Genomic DNA, 13,262 nt, shown 5'->3' with positions numbered 1-13,262 from the left:
CACGTCCAAGAAATAATGACTTGTTTTTATATGGATTAAAAATGGATAACATTCTTTGGTACCATCTTTAATTCTGAGTTGTCCATTTTCATTAGAGCAAAAGCAGCATTTATAAAAACAGTTAAGAGTTTCAAAAAGAAAGGTGTAATCCTTACTGATTTTGGGTAGAAACCTGCTGTAAAAAGGTGGAGTTTAAACTGTCCCATCTGCTTGACAATCATGGAGTCCACAGTTCCTGTTCATTTGAAAATGCAGCTTGTTTCATCAGAACTTACAAAGAGACACGTCAGACCAATCTAAAGCCAACACTCTTCCCTCTTAAAGGAACTTCCAGGTCAAGTTTGTCCCCAAATGTAGGGGTTTGGAAAATTAAGTTGAACCATACCTGAATGGCTAATTTGAATTGAGAATTGTGAACTGGGTTACAAGTAGAAAAATGCTCTCTGTGGAAGGGACGCTTAAATCTTTGCTAGCCACCACTCTTCCAATATAATTGGGGTTCAAAACAAAGGTGGTATTTAATCAACATGATTATGTCCGGCAGTGAGTTTATCTAGTTTAATTCACTGCTCTTGTAGAGCAGGAACAAAAACTGTTTGTAGGACATGTCGCATTGGAGTGCAGCTGCTTATTTTTCATACTAATCTTCAGTAACAGCCAGAGGTTAGGGGTCTATTACAGGAGTGGGGGGGGGGTGAGGTTCTGAGGCCGCGTTGTGCAGGAGGTCAGGCTAGATGATCATGATGTCCCTTCTGGCCTTAAAGTCTATGAACCTATGAGTCTAAACCATTTTATCTTTCAACTACTAAATCTAGCCTCACAAGAGAGTCAGGATTTCTTCAAATTTAGTGGTATTGATGTTAGCATCAAAGCTTTACTGAACACATATTTCCTGCATTAGACCAGGTCTGTATGCCCTGCTTCCTCATCTTCTTAGACCAAACTCTCCCTCTAATGCATAAGTAGACTTCTCACATAAGCCCATGAGTTCACAAACATGTAGGAGTACATGGCTCCAATTTATTTAACATCATTGGTGACTAGAGAAAGTTTGCTGAAGGGGGAAAAGAATGGTTAAAGGAATATAAAAAGCACCCTACAGATTCACCCTCTGGCCAAAACACATCAGTGTTCTAAGTAGATTTATCCCATTAAATGAATTAAGACTCCAGTCCAAAGATGCTAAAGTTAAAGATGGAACAATAATATTTTCCAAGAAAATAAAGACATATTCCCAATACATTGTTTTAATTTTAATCATCAGGTTTTGATTTAATCTGAACAAAAATACATTAGATGCTTTGATTTTTAACTGATCTGAAATTATTACAAATACAAATATATCAATTGCATAGCAGCATTAAAACCAATGAGAACAAACAGAACCAAAACTGCTTTTATCAGATCTCACACTGAACAGCAATATGCAACATAATACACAACCCCACTGTAAGCCATTCAACATAAAAAACCCCAAACAAACTGATATTCCCCAAGACACAACCCTTCAGAATAGGGTGCAGAATACCAACTGCTACATTTTGGTACTAAAGTGCACTGTACTAAAAGGAGAGGTGCTTTCAATGCAATCTGAACTGGACTAACTTTTTAAAGCGGTTTTCAATAAGATTTATTCTACTTACTTGCTATAGTGTTTTTTAAGAGTAAACATGATTCCTCACATAGTTTTAAATAGAGCAGAAGTATGAGGCACAGACATTTCACAATGCAAGCTAATGACTCTATCCAAGAGAAATATGTAGCCTGCAGACTTCTTCAGGGGAAAGGTGTGCCTGCGGCACATGGCCCAAAGTAACAACTTCCTTCCACACCTAGAAGAGGGTGGGGGAACTAACAGAAAGGAGTTCCTTTCCACCTAGGCACTGTAACTCCTCCTGCTGGGTCAGTTCTCCTTGTTCTCTCCTAGAGCTGTGCAGCCTATGGGAGTTATATTAACCCCCTGGGCAGCCTCGAGCTAGGGAAAGGGCCAACTCCCTCACATACCTAGGAATTAGGTTAAGAACAGCAGCTGCATGCTCCCAGTGTCCCCTAAATCATGTTTCTAGCTGCAGATTGTTGTCGGGGAGTTTCCCCTGGGGCTAATAGGATAATGGAGAGAAGTGCAGAAACTTCTTTCATCTCTGGCTAGCAGCTTTGTTTCAGAGCTCAAGACAAAACTACTTCAGGTCCCACAGCTCTTAACATTCTTCCCAGGAGGAGGTGAATATGGCTGGTTCACACCCTGAAATGATAACTATTCACATGAATCCTGTCAGGTTAAGAAATATTTTTTTTAAAAACAACAACACATGATTGACTTAATGGATTTGTGTTTGTGTTAGGGTAGTCTGGAAATATTGTGTATGGGCCACACATTCCCTTCCAGCCTGCACATGCTCAGCAGAGCAACCCAAAAGACAAGCAACTTTTGAAGTGCAGCCACAGGATTGGTGACTTTGCGGAAGGTCCACAGGAGGAACATAACGGGACGCTGGCATTCTACATGGGTAGGACAAAGGGTTTTTGAGGATTCCCCCACCTGGATGCCGAGAGGGAGTCTCCTTCACAATTTCCAGCCCCCTCCCTCCGCCTTCAATAGCGGCACAATCAGCTTCCAACCATTCTGCTGGTGGTTGCCATGTTACTGACTTTCATAATATATGTCAGAGCAACAGGTTAATGCTGCTTATCTTCTGATGTGTTTCTAGTGCATTATCACTGCAGTAATGCTTCAAGCAGTATTTTTTCCTCGTGGGTAGTCCGTTAAGGAGGGAAATCCTGCTGTTCTCTGGCTCCTCCACTCACCCAAGTAATAGAAATACTTTCATTTCTAAAAAAAGGGACATGAGATCCTTTAGCTAAACATTAAAGATGCCCCAGTTATGGCCAACGTAGACTTTAGTATAGACCAGTCATCTACTATGTTAGAACAACACCAGTTAGAATTAGAAATAATGTTACAATTTCACATGCGCTGCATGGAAATCTATGAGAGCGTTTCAGCAGGAGACAAACATGTTTCCTCTTCATCTAACACTACGTTCTTCCGTCTGGAGAGAGACAACATTGACTTCATAATTGCCAAAGAAATCCTGACAAGGATGCGCAGGGCAAGGAAAGCAAAGGGGACTACAATCTGCATGATGTGAAAAATCGCTGTGCTGAACTTACTTAACAAGCAGGTTAGAAAGAAGGCCCCAAGGCTGACACAAGGGTAGAGAGCAAGCTTAGCAAACATAAAAGCATGTTCCTTGCCGCCATACCTCGCCAAAGGATGCAAGGTTTCCCTTTCGTGGAACAGAGCTGTGATCCATATAGCAAACTGAAAGATGCTGGCAAAGAAAGTGATTACACAGCTGACCTGAATAGCTTCTATTTCATTGTGAGACTTCTCTGCAAATTCACTGGTCAGCTGGTAAGCCAGAGGAAGCCCTCCAATGAAAGCCAATGAAAATGTGTTGAGCAGTCCCATAAATCGAGTTGCTTTTGTTATGTAAAGAAAGAGCGAGTGGTGGACAAACCAGAGAAGACCAGTTGTTACAAAGGAGGCAAAGTAGGCAAGGAAGTTTGGTCCATATTCACTTAAAGCTTCAATGAGGCGGTCATGGAATTTGTCTTTAACTTCTTTGGAATCAGGGACATTGTCCTCACTGTTGAGGAAAAAAAATTATTTTAGTTTGCATATTAGTGGTATAATGGTGCAATCTGAGAGCAGTAAGCATGTAGTTCCACTGTGAAGAGTAACTATGAATAGCATCATAGGCTTCCCGCTGTATTGTGCTTCAGTGATCCCCCAGCTTACAAGTTAAAAAGCAATTCTTATAATTGACTGCTCTGCAAATTCATCCTAGGATCTGAAAGCTTCCTGGATCATGTAATATCAGTACAAAGTTCTCCTGCAGAGCTTCGTTATCATTTCTGTTGATGATATAAGAACCAGAACAGAATTCAGCTTCCCAACTCTTTGCCTGACAGAGCCAGCATCTGACTTTCTAAATATGTGGCTAGATCGGCTTTTCCAAACGTCTGAGAATGGTGTATGCGAAGCCTGGTATAATTGCGTTAAAGAGGGGTAGGGTTTATTGATTCACACATGGAGAGGGGAGAAGAGTTCTTTGTTAATAGGTTGGTTGTATGATTTGTTTACATTTGTTTGTAACTAGGATAAGAGGTTTGCTGCAATTGTTTGTACAAGTCAAAATAAAATAAGTCCATTCTCTTTCAACACCTGACAACGTATGTACCCACATACAGCCCCATGAGGACTTGGAAGACCCCAGTTCAATTCCCTGCTTCGCCACAGACAACCTGCATGACTCTGGGCAAATCATTAGCCTCTCTGTGCTTCAGTTCCCATCTGTACAATAGGGATAAGAGCCCTGTGCTACTTCACAGGGGGGCTGAGCGGATACATATATTCAAAACTGTGAAGCCTTTGAGATGCACTGATGAAAAGCGCTATGTCCTATTGGGATCCAGGATGTGGGCGGGCGAAGCCTGCCCACTGCTAAAGGATCCCCCCCAGCCTAAGGGGGGTCCACAGGACCTGGAGACCAAAAAATTACGGGGGACAACTAATAAAAGAACAGGGACAGGAGTGAGGTCAAAGGGTCAAAAGAAGGGAACCAGATGGGAACACCGAGCAGAGAACCCTGGACAGCGCCCACTGCTCCTCGAAGGCGTCAAGGGAGCCAGTGGACGCCGCCCAGAGGAACTCTGCCCGGATACGTGAACGAACGGAGGACCGGAAATAGGCCCCACAGTCACAGGAGACTCCACCGGCCAACCTCCTCACTCTGGTGAGGAGTGCTATGTAAGAGGTAGGTATTATTACCACCATTACATTTATATCACACAATTCAGGGTGTGTCAGTCAGCAAAAAGTCTTACCATATATCCAAAATGAGCAGGGTTGCTACAATAGCATACACACCGTCACTGAACGCCTCCACTCGTTCCTTACTCAAAGGTTCATTGAGGTAAAAAGTGAAGGCCTCTAAGCGATGAGACTCCTCATCCTCTTTTGGACCTGCCAACCATAAGTCGTGAGTTTAGTTTGTGTTCCGTATAAATCAAAACATTAAACAAGCATTACACTAGAATTTCAACAGTCTAGTCTGATGCTCCTGCTCTCTCAAATCTCAAACTTGTGGAAGTAACAAGGCACTGGTCAATCTGACAATTCAATCACGCTGCTTTCCACTGCAGCCATCCCTTTCCTGAGGCTTATGTTGCCTGTTTCAATAAGAAGGCCTTCAGGGCAGGGGACTCGTCTTGGAAGCACCTCACACACTGTTGGTACCAGGTGAACAATGACTCAGTGTTAGTGTTTTAGTTTAATATTTTGATAACTCACATGACAGAAACCCTGTTACAGCTCAGGAAGCTCTAATGGATCTTGGGGCTCTGGTCTGAGTAGAGGACTTCCATTAGTCATTTTTTATTAGCCCTTTCTCGGTCTTTGGAAGATAGAGCTCTAGTGCTACTCCAAATTAGATGGTCAGTTAAGTACACCTCTACCTCGATATAACGCGACCCGATATAACACGAATTCGGATATAACAGCAGCACTCCAGGGGGGCGTGGCTGCGCACTCCAGTGGATCAAAGCAAGTTCAATATAACACGGTTTCACCTATAATGCGGTAAGATTTTTTGGCTCCCGAGGACAGCGTTATATGGAGGTAGAGGTGTATTTAGTCCCATGTGCACTAAATACAGAAGAGCTACCGATATCAAAAAACCCTTCCAGATTCAGAGAAGTAATCAGGCATTTCCAGGAATCAAAGGAAAAAACACATATTTGAAAGCTAAACGAGTCAAACACCAATATCTCATCTCTTTATAGTCCCTCTCAAGACCAAGCATCTGCTTCTACCGCAGTGATAATATGTCAAAGCATCATACTGCACACAACGAAAGTTACCAAAATGCCATAAAGAAAAAGTGCATACAAACAATATCCTCTTTTTCCTTAGTTCTTATAGTTGTATTAAGTGTTTTATTACATGTCATTTTGATATGAGCAAGAAAGAGGGTAACCATATAAACTGAGGGATATAGCTAGTGAAAAATATGCAATAAAGCTGGATTTTCAAAGTAGCCTAAACTAATTAGGTGCCCAAATCTCACTGAGATTCAGTGGGAGTTAAATGCCTTTAAAATTGCAGTCTAAATCTTGCAGGAAAGCTACCCTGGTCCCCACCTCTCTGGAGCAGCAAGATCTTTTGGCATGATTGGGGATAGGGAAGGGTACTGCTGCTAATGGCCTATATCTTCAAACCAAAGAAAGCAAGAGCCTGTGTCTACATCTCCACACACAACCACCCCATGTGCTCCCAACCTACAGGCGCCCACGTAGGCAACACCTCCCATATGTGCACTTCCTTGCCTGGGTCTATCCTCGCCCATGATACCCCTCACCTGAGGGCTGTTCCCGTCTCAATCCCCATGACATAGCTGCTTCTCAGGAGCCGCACAGTCCCACGGGGCACTCATCACACACCCTTCTCCTAGCCCCAGCTCAGCAAACCGCTCCTCTGGAAAGGCCTGGGGTACGTCGACACACAGCAGGCATCCCGCTGTGTCTATAAGTGGTATGGGGAAAGCACTACAGTGTGGCTGCAGTTCTGTTAGGGCACGTCTTCATTACCCGCCGAATCGGCGGGTAGCAATCGATCTATTGGGGATCGACTTATTGCGTCTAGTGAAGACGCGATAAAATCGATCCCCGATGGCTCTGCTGTCGACTCCGGAAATCCACCGCGGCAAGAGGCAGAAGCGGAGTCGATGGCGGCACGGCAGCGGTCGACTTGCCGCCGTCCTCACAGCCAGGTAACTCGACCTAAAATACGCAACTTCAGCTACACTATTCACGTAGCTGAAGTTGCGTATCTTAAGTCGACCCCCCCGTAGCGTAGACCTAGCCTTAGTATAAAGGGGCTTATACCAGTATAACTATTTCTGCACAGCAAAAGGAATAAGCTATCCCCAGCATAAGGCACCTTCATACAGGTATAACTACGTCCACACTACGGGTTTAGCTCTTGGAATAAAAAAAACAAATGAACGGACAAAAATAACAAATCTCACACCCTAACAGAGCTTGCGAGCCCAGTACAAAACCTGTCTGCAGGCCAGGCCTTTCGGTGCCTTGTGGTGGGGAGCACTCACCAGCCGCCCTGCCTGCATTCTGCCTTTGCCTCCGTGGGAGAATTTCACTCTGCTGCCCAGGAAGGCTGAGTGCTTACTGAGCTGGGGCCAAGCTCTTCAGCCACTCCGCCCCCTGGGAGCTCAATAGCTCTCCCAAGCCAGCAGCCACCCATATGGGGAGGAAGGAGTCCCATGTGCTCAGTGGAGGCCTTCAATCCTGTCCTACACAGTTTGTCCGCAGCAGCTAGGGAAGCTGCCTTCTTCCCCCCAAATCCAGTCTTTGGTCAGGAGAAGGGGTGCTTGGGCTTTGCAAGAAGTAAGCTCCCAACTCTTCCCACAAGGCTGGACTCTGTGCTTGGCAGCCAGTTCTGGGAGGGGAACAGGAACCTTAGAGCCTTAGACGAGCGCACCCCAACTAAGGACGGGGTGGGAGAACTGAAAGGACAACAGAGGGGTGTATTAAGAATAAGGGTAAGCAAATCTCATGCTTCAAGGCATTAAAGGATTGTTGCCAGCGAGAGAAAAATATCTGCCCTTGCCCCACTCACAGTGCACTATGGAAAACCTTTCGCTTCCTCTGAAGCATTAGGTGTTGGCAACTGGCAGAGGCAAACCCCCGGCATTTGTGAAACAACGATCTCGCTCTACATGGCAATCCTGTGTTCCAATACGCTCCCCCCGTCTTCACCTTGGCTTAACACCACCCCCAGCCCTCTGACCCTCTTCGCCCCTGCCCTGTCACCCTCCACCCCTTTCCTCTTACCTGATCCCTTCCTAACTAAATTCTCTCTCTCTCTCTCTCACACACACACACACACAGTAGTGGAACAGCACACCATTAGATTCTATCACATTGCTCAGTCTGCTGTGTGTTATACCCCTTCCCGCACCTGTGTCTGTCTGGTCCATATCTATGATAGACTCTTGGGGGAAGTGACCATGTACTACCCTATGAGGGCTTACTACAATAGAGCCCCATTCTTGGATGGTCCTTAGGCACAACCATAATAAACATGAAGAAGAAGAAGAAGAAGAAGAAGAAGAAGAAGAATACAGTACTTGTCTATCGCCAGTGTTTCTCCTCTCCAAGTAGCTGACACTGCCCCCTGGAATACTTTGCTTGTAGCTGTTCTATATACAACAGATTCTGTGATATTTTTTAAATATGAATTTGGGGAGGGGGAAAGATACTACTACTGGGGCCAGAGCCAGTGATCAGAGAGAGATCTCACTTCTGAAATTATTCAGTTATTATGCTCTTTTCCAAAGGGGGTCAGAGGAGACTCTTGATGCATGTGTGTTCTTCAGGTATAGCCCAAAGGAGGTAAAGCCAGGAAAAAGGTTCCCAGAAAGAGGCAGAATGGAAGGACAGAACTAAAAGTTTATCAGTGTGTTCCTAATAGAAACAGTGGAACTAGAATTACTAACAAACTTGCCGTGGATTCTGCTGCACCTTAGATCTTTTAAAACAGCTTCATTCAAATTTGTGACAACAAAGAGGACTGTGAAATAAATCATATTTTAATATATCAGCTTAACAATATAGTAGAGTATCTAAAATTAAATGCACTCCTTTTGGATACTGTTACTTACCAACAGTCTTGTTTTTACACCAAATAATTACCCGAGTGATGTGTGGCAAAAAGATGACAAGCCCAAGCAGAACATAAGACTATAGAAAGAAATGAAAACAGTTTTAGTTTTCAGTTATTGCAAGATAAATACAAATATTTTGTTCTAAGTTAAAAATTAATTATTCTTTTTATCCTTCATGAACATGTTGATTTAACATGCAACTCATGAATTTGCAACATTGAAATACCCTGACTGTAATAGAATCATAGAATATCAGGGTTGGAAGGGACCTCAGGAGGTCATCTAGTCCAACCCTCTGCTCAAAGCAGGACCAATCCCCAGACAGATTTTTACCCCAGTTCCCTAAGTGGCCCCCTCAAGGATTGAACTCACAACCCTGGGTTTAGCAGGCCAATGCTCAAACCACTGAGCTATCCCTCCTCCCATGTATAGAAAGTATACATTTTATAACAGTGATTGTACTGAACAATCACTACATTAAACACATTTATCCAACAAATACATGAACACTACAATGTCAGTAGCTCACATGGAGGTTCTCTAGACTAATCTTTATCTTGAATAGTATAAGTACACTCTAATATTTACCTCCTCCACTTCCTGTACCAAGTTCAATATCTGTAATTGGGAGGTACTGAGACTGGAAAGAATATAAAAATTTTGCTAAGCCTATGACACAAAAATTTAGTTAGCATTTGTATGGAACTTAGTGGACTTGTGAGCCCATGGGTCCCTGTGCTGCTTTGTCATTTGCCAGTCAAAGTCTGCAATGGCTCAGGTATCACATTAAAGGAGACAATGCTGTTTGTTATGCTTACTTTGTCAGTTACAAACTTTATAAAACATACATGAAACTTTACTGGTTCCTTTAGAGCAATCAATCAATTGCATCGAAGCAGATGTGTTAAAAAGTCTTGTAACGTTTTGCGGGGGGGAGGGGGTTGGGTTAATTTACTACCCTTAAATTTTGATTGAAATTTAAACTGGACTACCTCTGCACAGGTTTAACCAAAAACGACACATTCCTAACACAGAATACCTGTCTGCACAACTGTGTTTTAAAAATTTTTACTGCTTCTGAGCCCTAATATTTCCAGTCCTTAGGGTAAATTCATCCATGTAGAACAGTGGTTCCCAAATGGGGGTTCGTGAACTGTTACAGGGGGTTCTCGGGAAAAAAATTCCCTAATGGCGGACAGAGCTGTCCCTAGGGGCCCTGGGCAGCACGGGGCCAGCAGCCCAGAGCCCCTGGACTTCCAAGAGCTAAGCAGATCAAAGTAAGCATCTCTATCACACTGAGGAGATTTAAACTTCAAGACTTCTTATAAGAAATGGAAAGGGAGGTGGATATTTTTTGCTGTTTTTAAAATTAAATAGGCAGCTAGTATTGTTTTTAAAATTATTATGAAGAACAAGTTTAAGCTTTGTTGTAACATGCGTTGTTTGCCTGGACTGCTCAAGACCTGAATGCTTGTGTAGGAGGAACTCTTTGAGTTGGCTTCTTAAATACCTTCATGCTGTTTCACATCTGATACTCCTTGATGAAACATAGGAGCCTTGTCTTATAATAGACTTATTCAAAGTGATATAAGTTACAAAAGTGAGATCTTGGAAGAGTGTTGCTGTTTTCATAATGTAATAAAAATACTGCAATGATAAATTAATAATTAATTTTAGTGTGTAATAAGCATGTCATAAAAACAAATTTTATATTTCCAAGGTCACTGCTTTTATAATTTATACTCAGGTAAAGGAGAAAATCCCTGGAAATATTCATTTTGAGGAGGGGGTTCGTGAGACTTGACATTTTAGTGAAAGGGGTTCACGGGTTGTTAAAGTATGGGAACCACTGATGTAGAAGACCAGTGTGGCATTGGCAGATCAGATGTCAGCTCAGGTCAGAGAGGTCAATTCACTTGTGTATCAGTGTAGATCAAAGCAATTGTTAAATTTATGAGTATGTTTGGTGTTTAAACCATATTAGCATAGATCAAACTGTTATATGTACAAGTGTGTATTCAGATGTTTAAACTTCATGAAAACTAGTGGAATGTTACATTACAACAGGAACAATACAAGTAACAGCAATCATTTACATTATGTACACCCTGTGTCTAAATGGCCCATCAAACAACAAAGAAGCCTTGTGAAAGGCAAATGAAGAACTTTAGTGGTCATGGCATGTGGTGACTGGAGATCAAAAGACTCCAAATGTATTCCTCGCTGTCATAAAAGGAAAAGTCCACGTGGATAGAGACACTGTCAGCCTTTTTCCCCTCTAAGAAGGAACTATAAATATGGATTCAAAAAAAGATCCTGCATCTCTAGACTATTTGGATTCTTACAGGGAAGTGTACCAGATGCAAAGCAGAGATCCCCAGACACCTTCTGGGTTCCCTGGAAAGACTTTTGGGAAACTGCCAGTTTGTTACATCACTGCCGCTATTTGGATTTACAAACTATGACTCACCTGTGCATATATTTTACCTGCTTTAATCTTTCAGTAACTCTCATTTCCTTTTCTTAACTAATAAACCTATAGTTTACTAGAGAAATGGCTACCGGTGTTGTCTTTGGTGTAAGATCCAGAGTACCAATTGATCTGGGGTAAGTGACTGGTCTCTTGGGACTGGGAGCAATCTGATGTGGTGTGATTTTTGGTTTGAGTGACCTTTTATCACAGAGTTCAGTTTGTCTGGGTGGTAAGATAGACTGGAGAGTCTAGCAGGGGTAATCAATTATTTTTTGTCAAGATCCAAATTTCTTGGTCAAGGTATAGTCAAGGTCCAGACTCCAGAGAAAATCATACAAAAACAACAACAACGATAATAAGCACATAAAAATATTTTGAGGTCCATTCAAAAGCATCTGGCGGTCTGGATTTGGCCCCCAGTCTGCCTATTGACACACCACCACTTTGGGCTGTGTGTCCTGTTTTTTTGCCCTGAGGTAGGCACTCACAGTTGTGAGCCATTCCAGACAGCGTGACAACCAGCACAAGAATTACTTCAGTCCTCCAAATAGGGCCTAAAAGAGCACAGGATGTGGGCTAGCCCCTTGCACAGGAGTAAATTAGTGAATGACTCATTCTGGATTGTGTATAATGGAAATTGTGTGTGGCGGGGCTGAGGGGTCAGAGCAGGGGAAAATAGGTTGTGCTTATTTTAAATTAAGCTCTCAAGTTTTTGCATACTCTGGCTTTGTAATTCAAGGTTACTATTATGAAGACAAGTCATCTCAACCCTGTGAATATATCAAAAGGTTGATGCAGTCTGTGGAAGTCTCAAGAAAAAGTCAAACGAAAGCAGTACAAAATGCCTGAAGGGGCATCAAGCAGAAGCAGGGTATCTCAGGAGCAGCTCCATGATGAGACTTTGTTTAGAGGACTCTGTCTGTGGATGCTGAGAGCTGGCGGGAGCGGAGCTCGTCACTGGTTTCCATTTAATGAAGATGGAATAGGAGTTGGCTGTAAGTGCCTGGGATTCAGCCAGAGGAGTTTGTTTTGGGATGGTAAGTCTGATAATTAGCTGCTGACTGATCTACTTACTCTGTTCTTGTGCCGTGTTAATGACAGGAACTATATCTGTCAGGCTTTTTAGCCAGTTTCTTATGTAATTTGATGTTTATTTTACCTACCCTCACACGTTAATTTTGTTCCATCTGTTTATGATCAGCAACCTGCTGCCTTAAAGTTACTGTTAGCCTGAAAGATCTTCCTCTGAAGTGTGTCCAGACCTGAGAAGCTAAAACAAATAGACAAGGATAGCAGCAGAGCATTTTTCTGATGTCCATGCCACATTATCATACTGCTTCCTGTGATCTAAAAGCCTTCACGACATGACAGTGGTTCTGATTAAGCCATGTGACAGCAGGTAACCAAGAAACAAACCAGTGTTCTGGAAATTCTGTGGCACAGAAATTTGACATGGGAAAGACTTTAAATCACTGAGTCTATGGGTTCCCAACCTGGGGGGTTTCAGTCAGCCATGGGGAGTTGCGACCTAGATGGGAGTCATGACGCAACGATCTTTTCAGCTGTACTGATTTGGGAGGGAACGAGAACCACTGACTTAATCCACTCGTTAGCTGGTGTCAGAGCGTCTCCTGTGTTACAATATCTAGCGCTTTGTGTGGATGTGCTTTAAATCTGCTCAGTGACGGGGCTTCAACTGCTGAATTATACAAGGTTACAGGTTGTGTATTATGATTAGTATGATACTTTATTAGGCAGAATACTGAATGTGACTAATGAAGTTTGTCAGGTCACACTTTCAACTAGCACAGTGGTTCCCAAACTTCAACAACCTGTGAACCCCTTTCACTAAAATGTCAAGTCTTGCAAACCCCCTCCTCAAAATGAATATTTCCAGGGATTTTCTCCTTTATCTGAGTATAAATTATAAAAGCAGTGATCTGGGAAATATAACATTTGTTTTTATGACATGCATATTACACACTATTTATTATTAAAGCAACAGAGGGTCCTGTGGCACCTTTGAGACTAACAGATGTATT

The 13,262-nt window shown here is 42.7% G+C and overlaps 1 protein-coding gene across 2 annotated transcripts in view; it reads right to left on the bottom strand.

Annotated features, from left to right (window-relative positions):
• Window positions 1–1,245: 1,245 nt before the first annotated feature.
• LOC113409437 (endosomal/lysosomal potassium channel TMEM175-like) overlaps window positions 1,246–13,262 on the bottom strand; it is a 39,091-nt gene continuing 27,074 nt past the window's right edge. For both annotated transcript variants that reach the window (XM_026663347.1, XM_026663348.1), the window contains 3 exons: window positions 8,745–8,823; window positions 4,891–5,029; window positions 1,246–3,650 (listed from right to left, as the gene is read on the bottom strand). In XM_026663347.1, the coding sequence (XP_026519132.1) occupies window positions 2,987–3,650; window positions 4,891–5,029; window positions 8,745–8,823 (882 nt within the window). In that variant the 3' untranslated portion in view covers window positions 1,246–2,986. The remainder of the gene's footprint in view (window positions 3,651–4,890; window positions 5,030–8,744; window positions 8,824–13,262) is intronic.

This window comes from Terrapene carolina, unplaced genomic scaffold, assembly GCF_002925995.2.
Source record: "Terrapene carolina triunguis isolate 2854851 unplaced genomic scaffold, T_m_triunguis-2.0 Scaffold33356, whole genome shotgun sequence".
Taxonomy (NCBI): Eukaryota; Metazoa; Chordata; order Testudines; family Emydidae; genus Terrapene; species Terrapene triunguis.
This window is presented reverse-complemented; position numbering and strand designations above follow the sequence as displayed.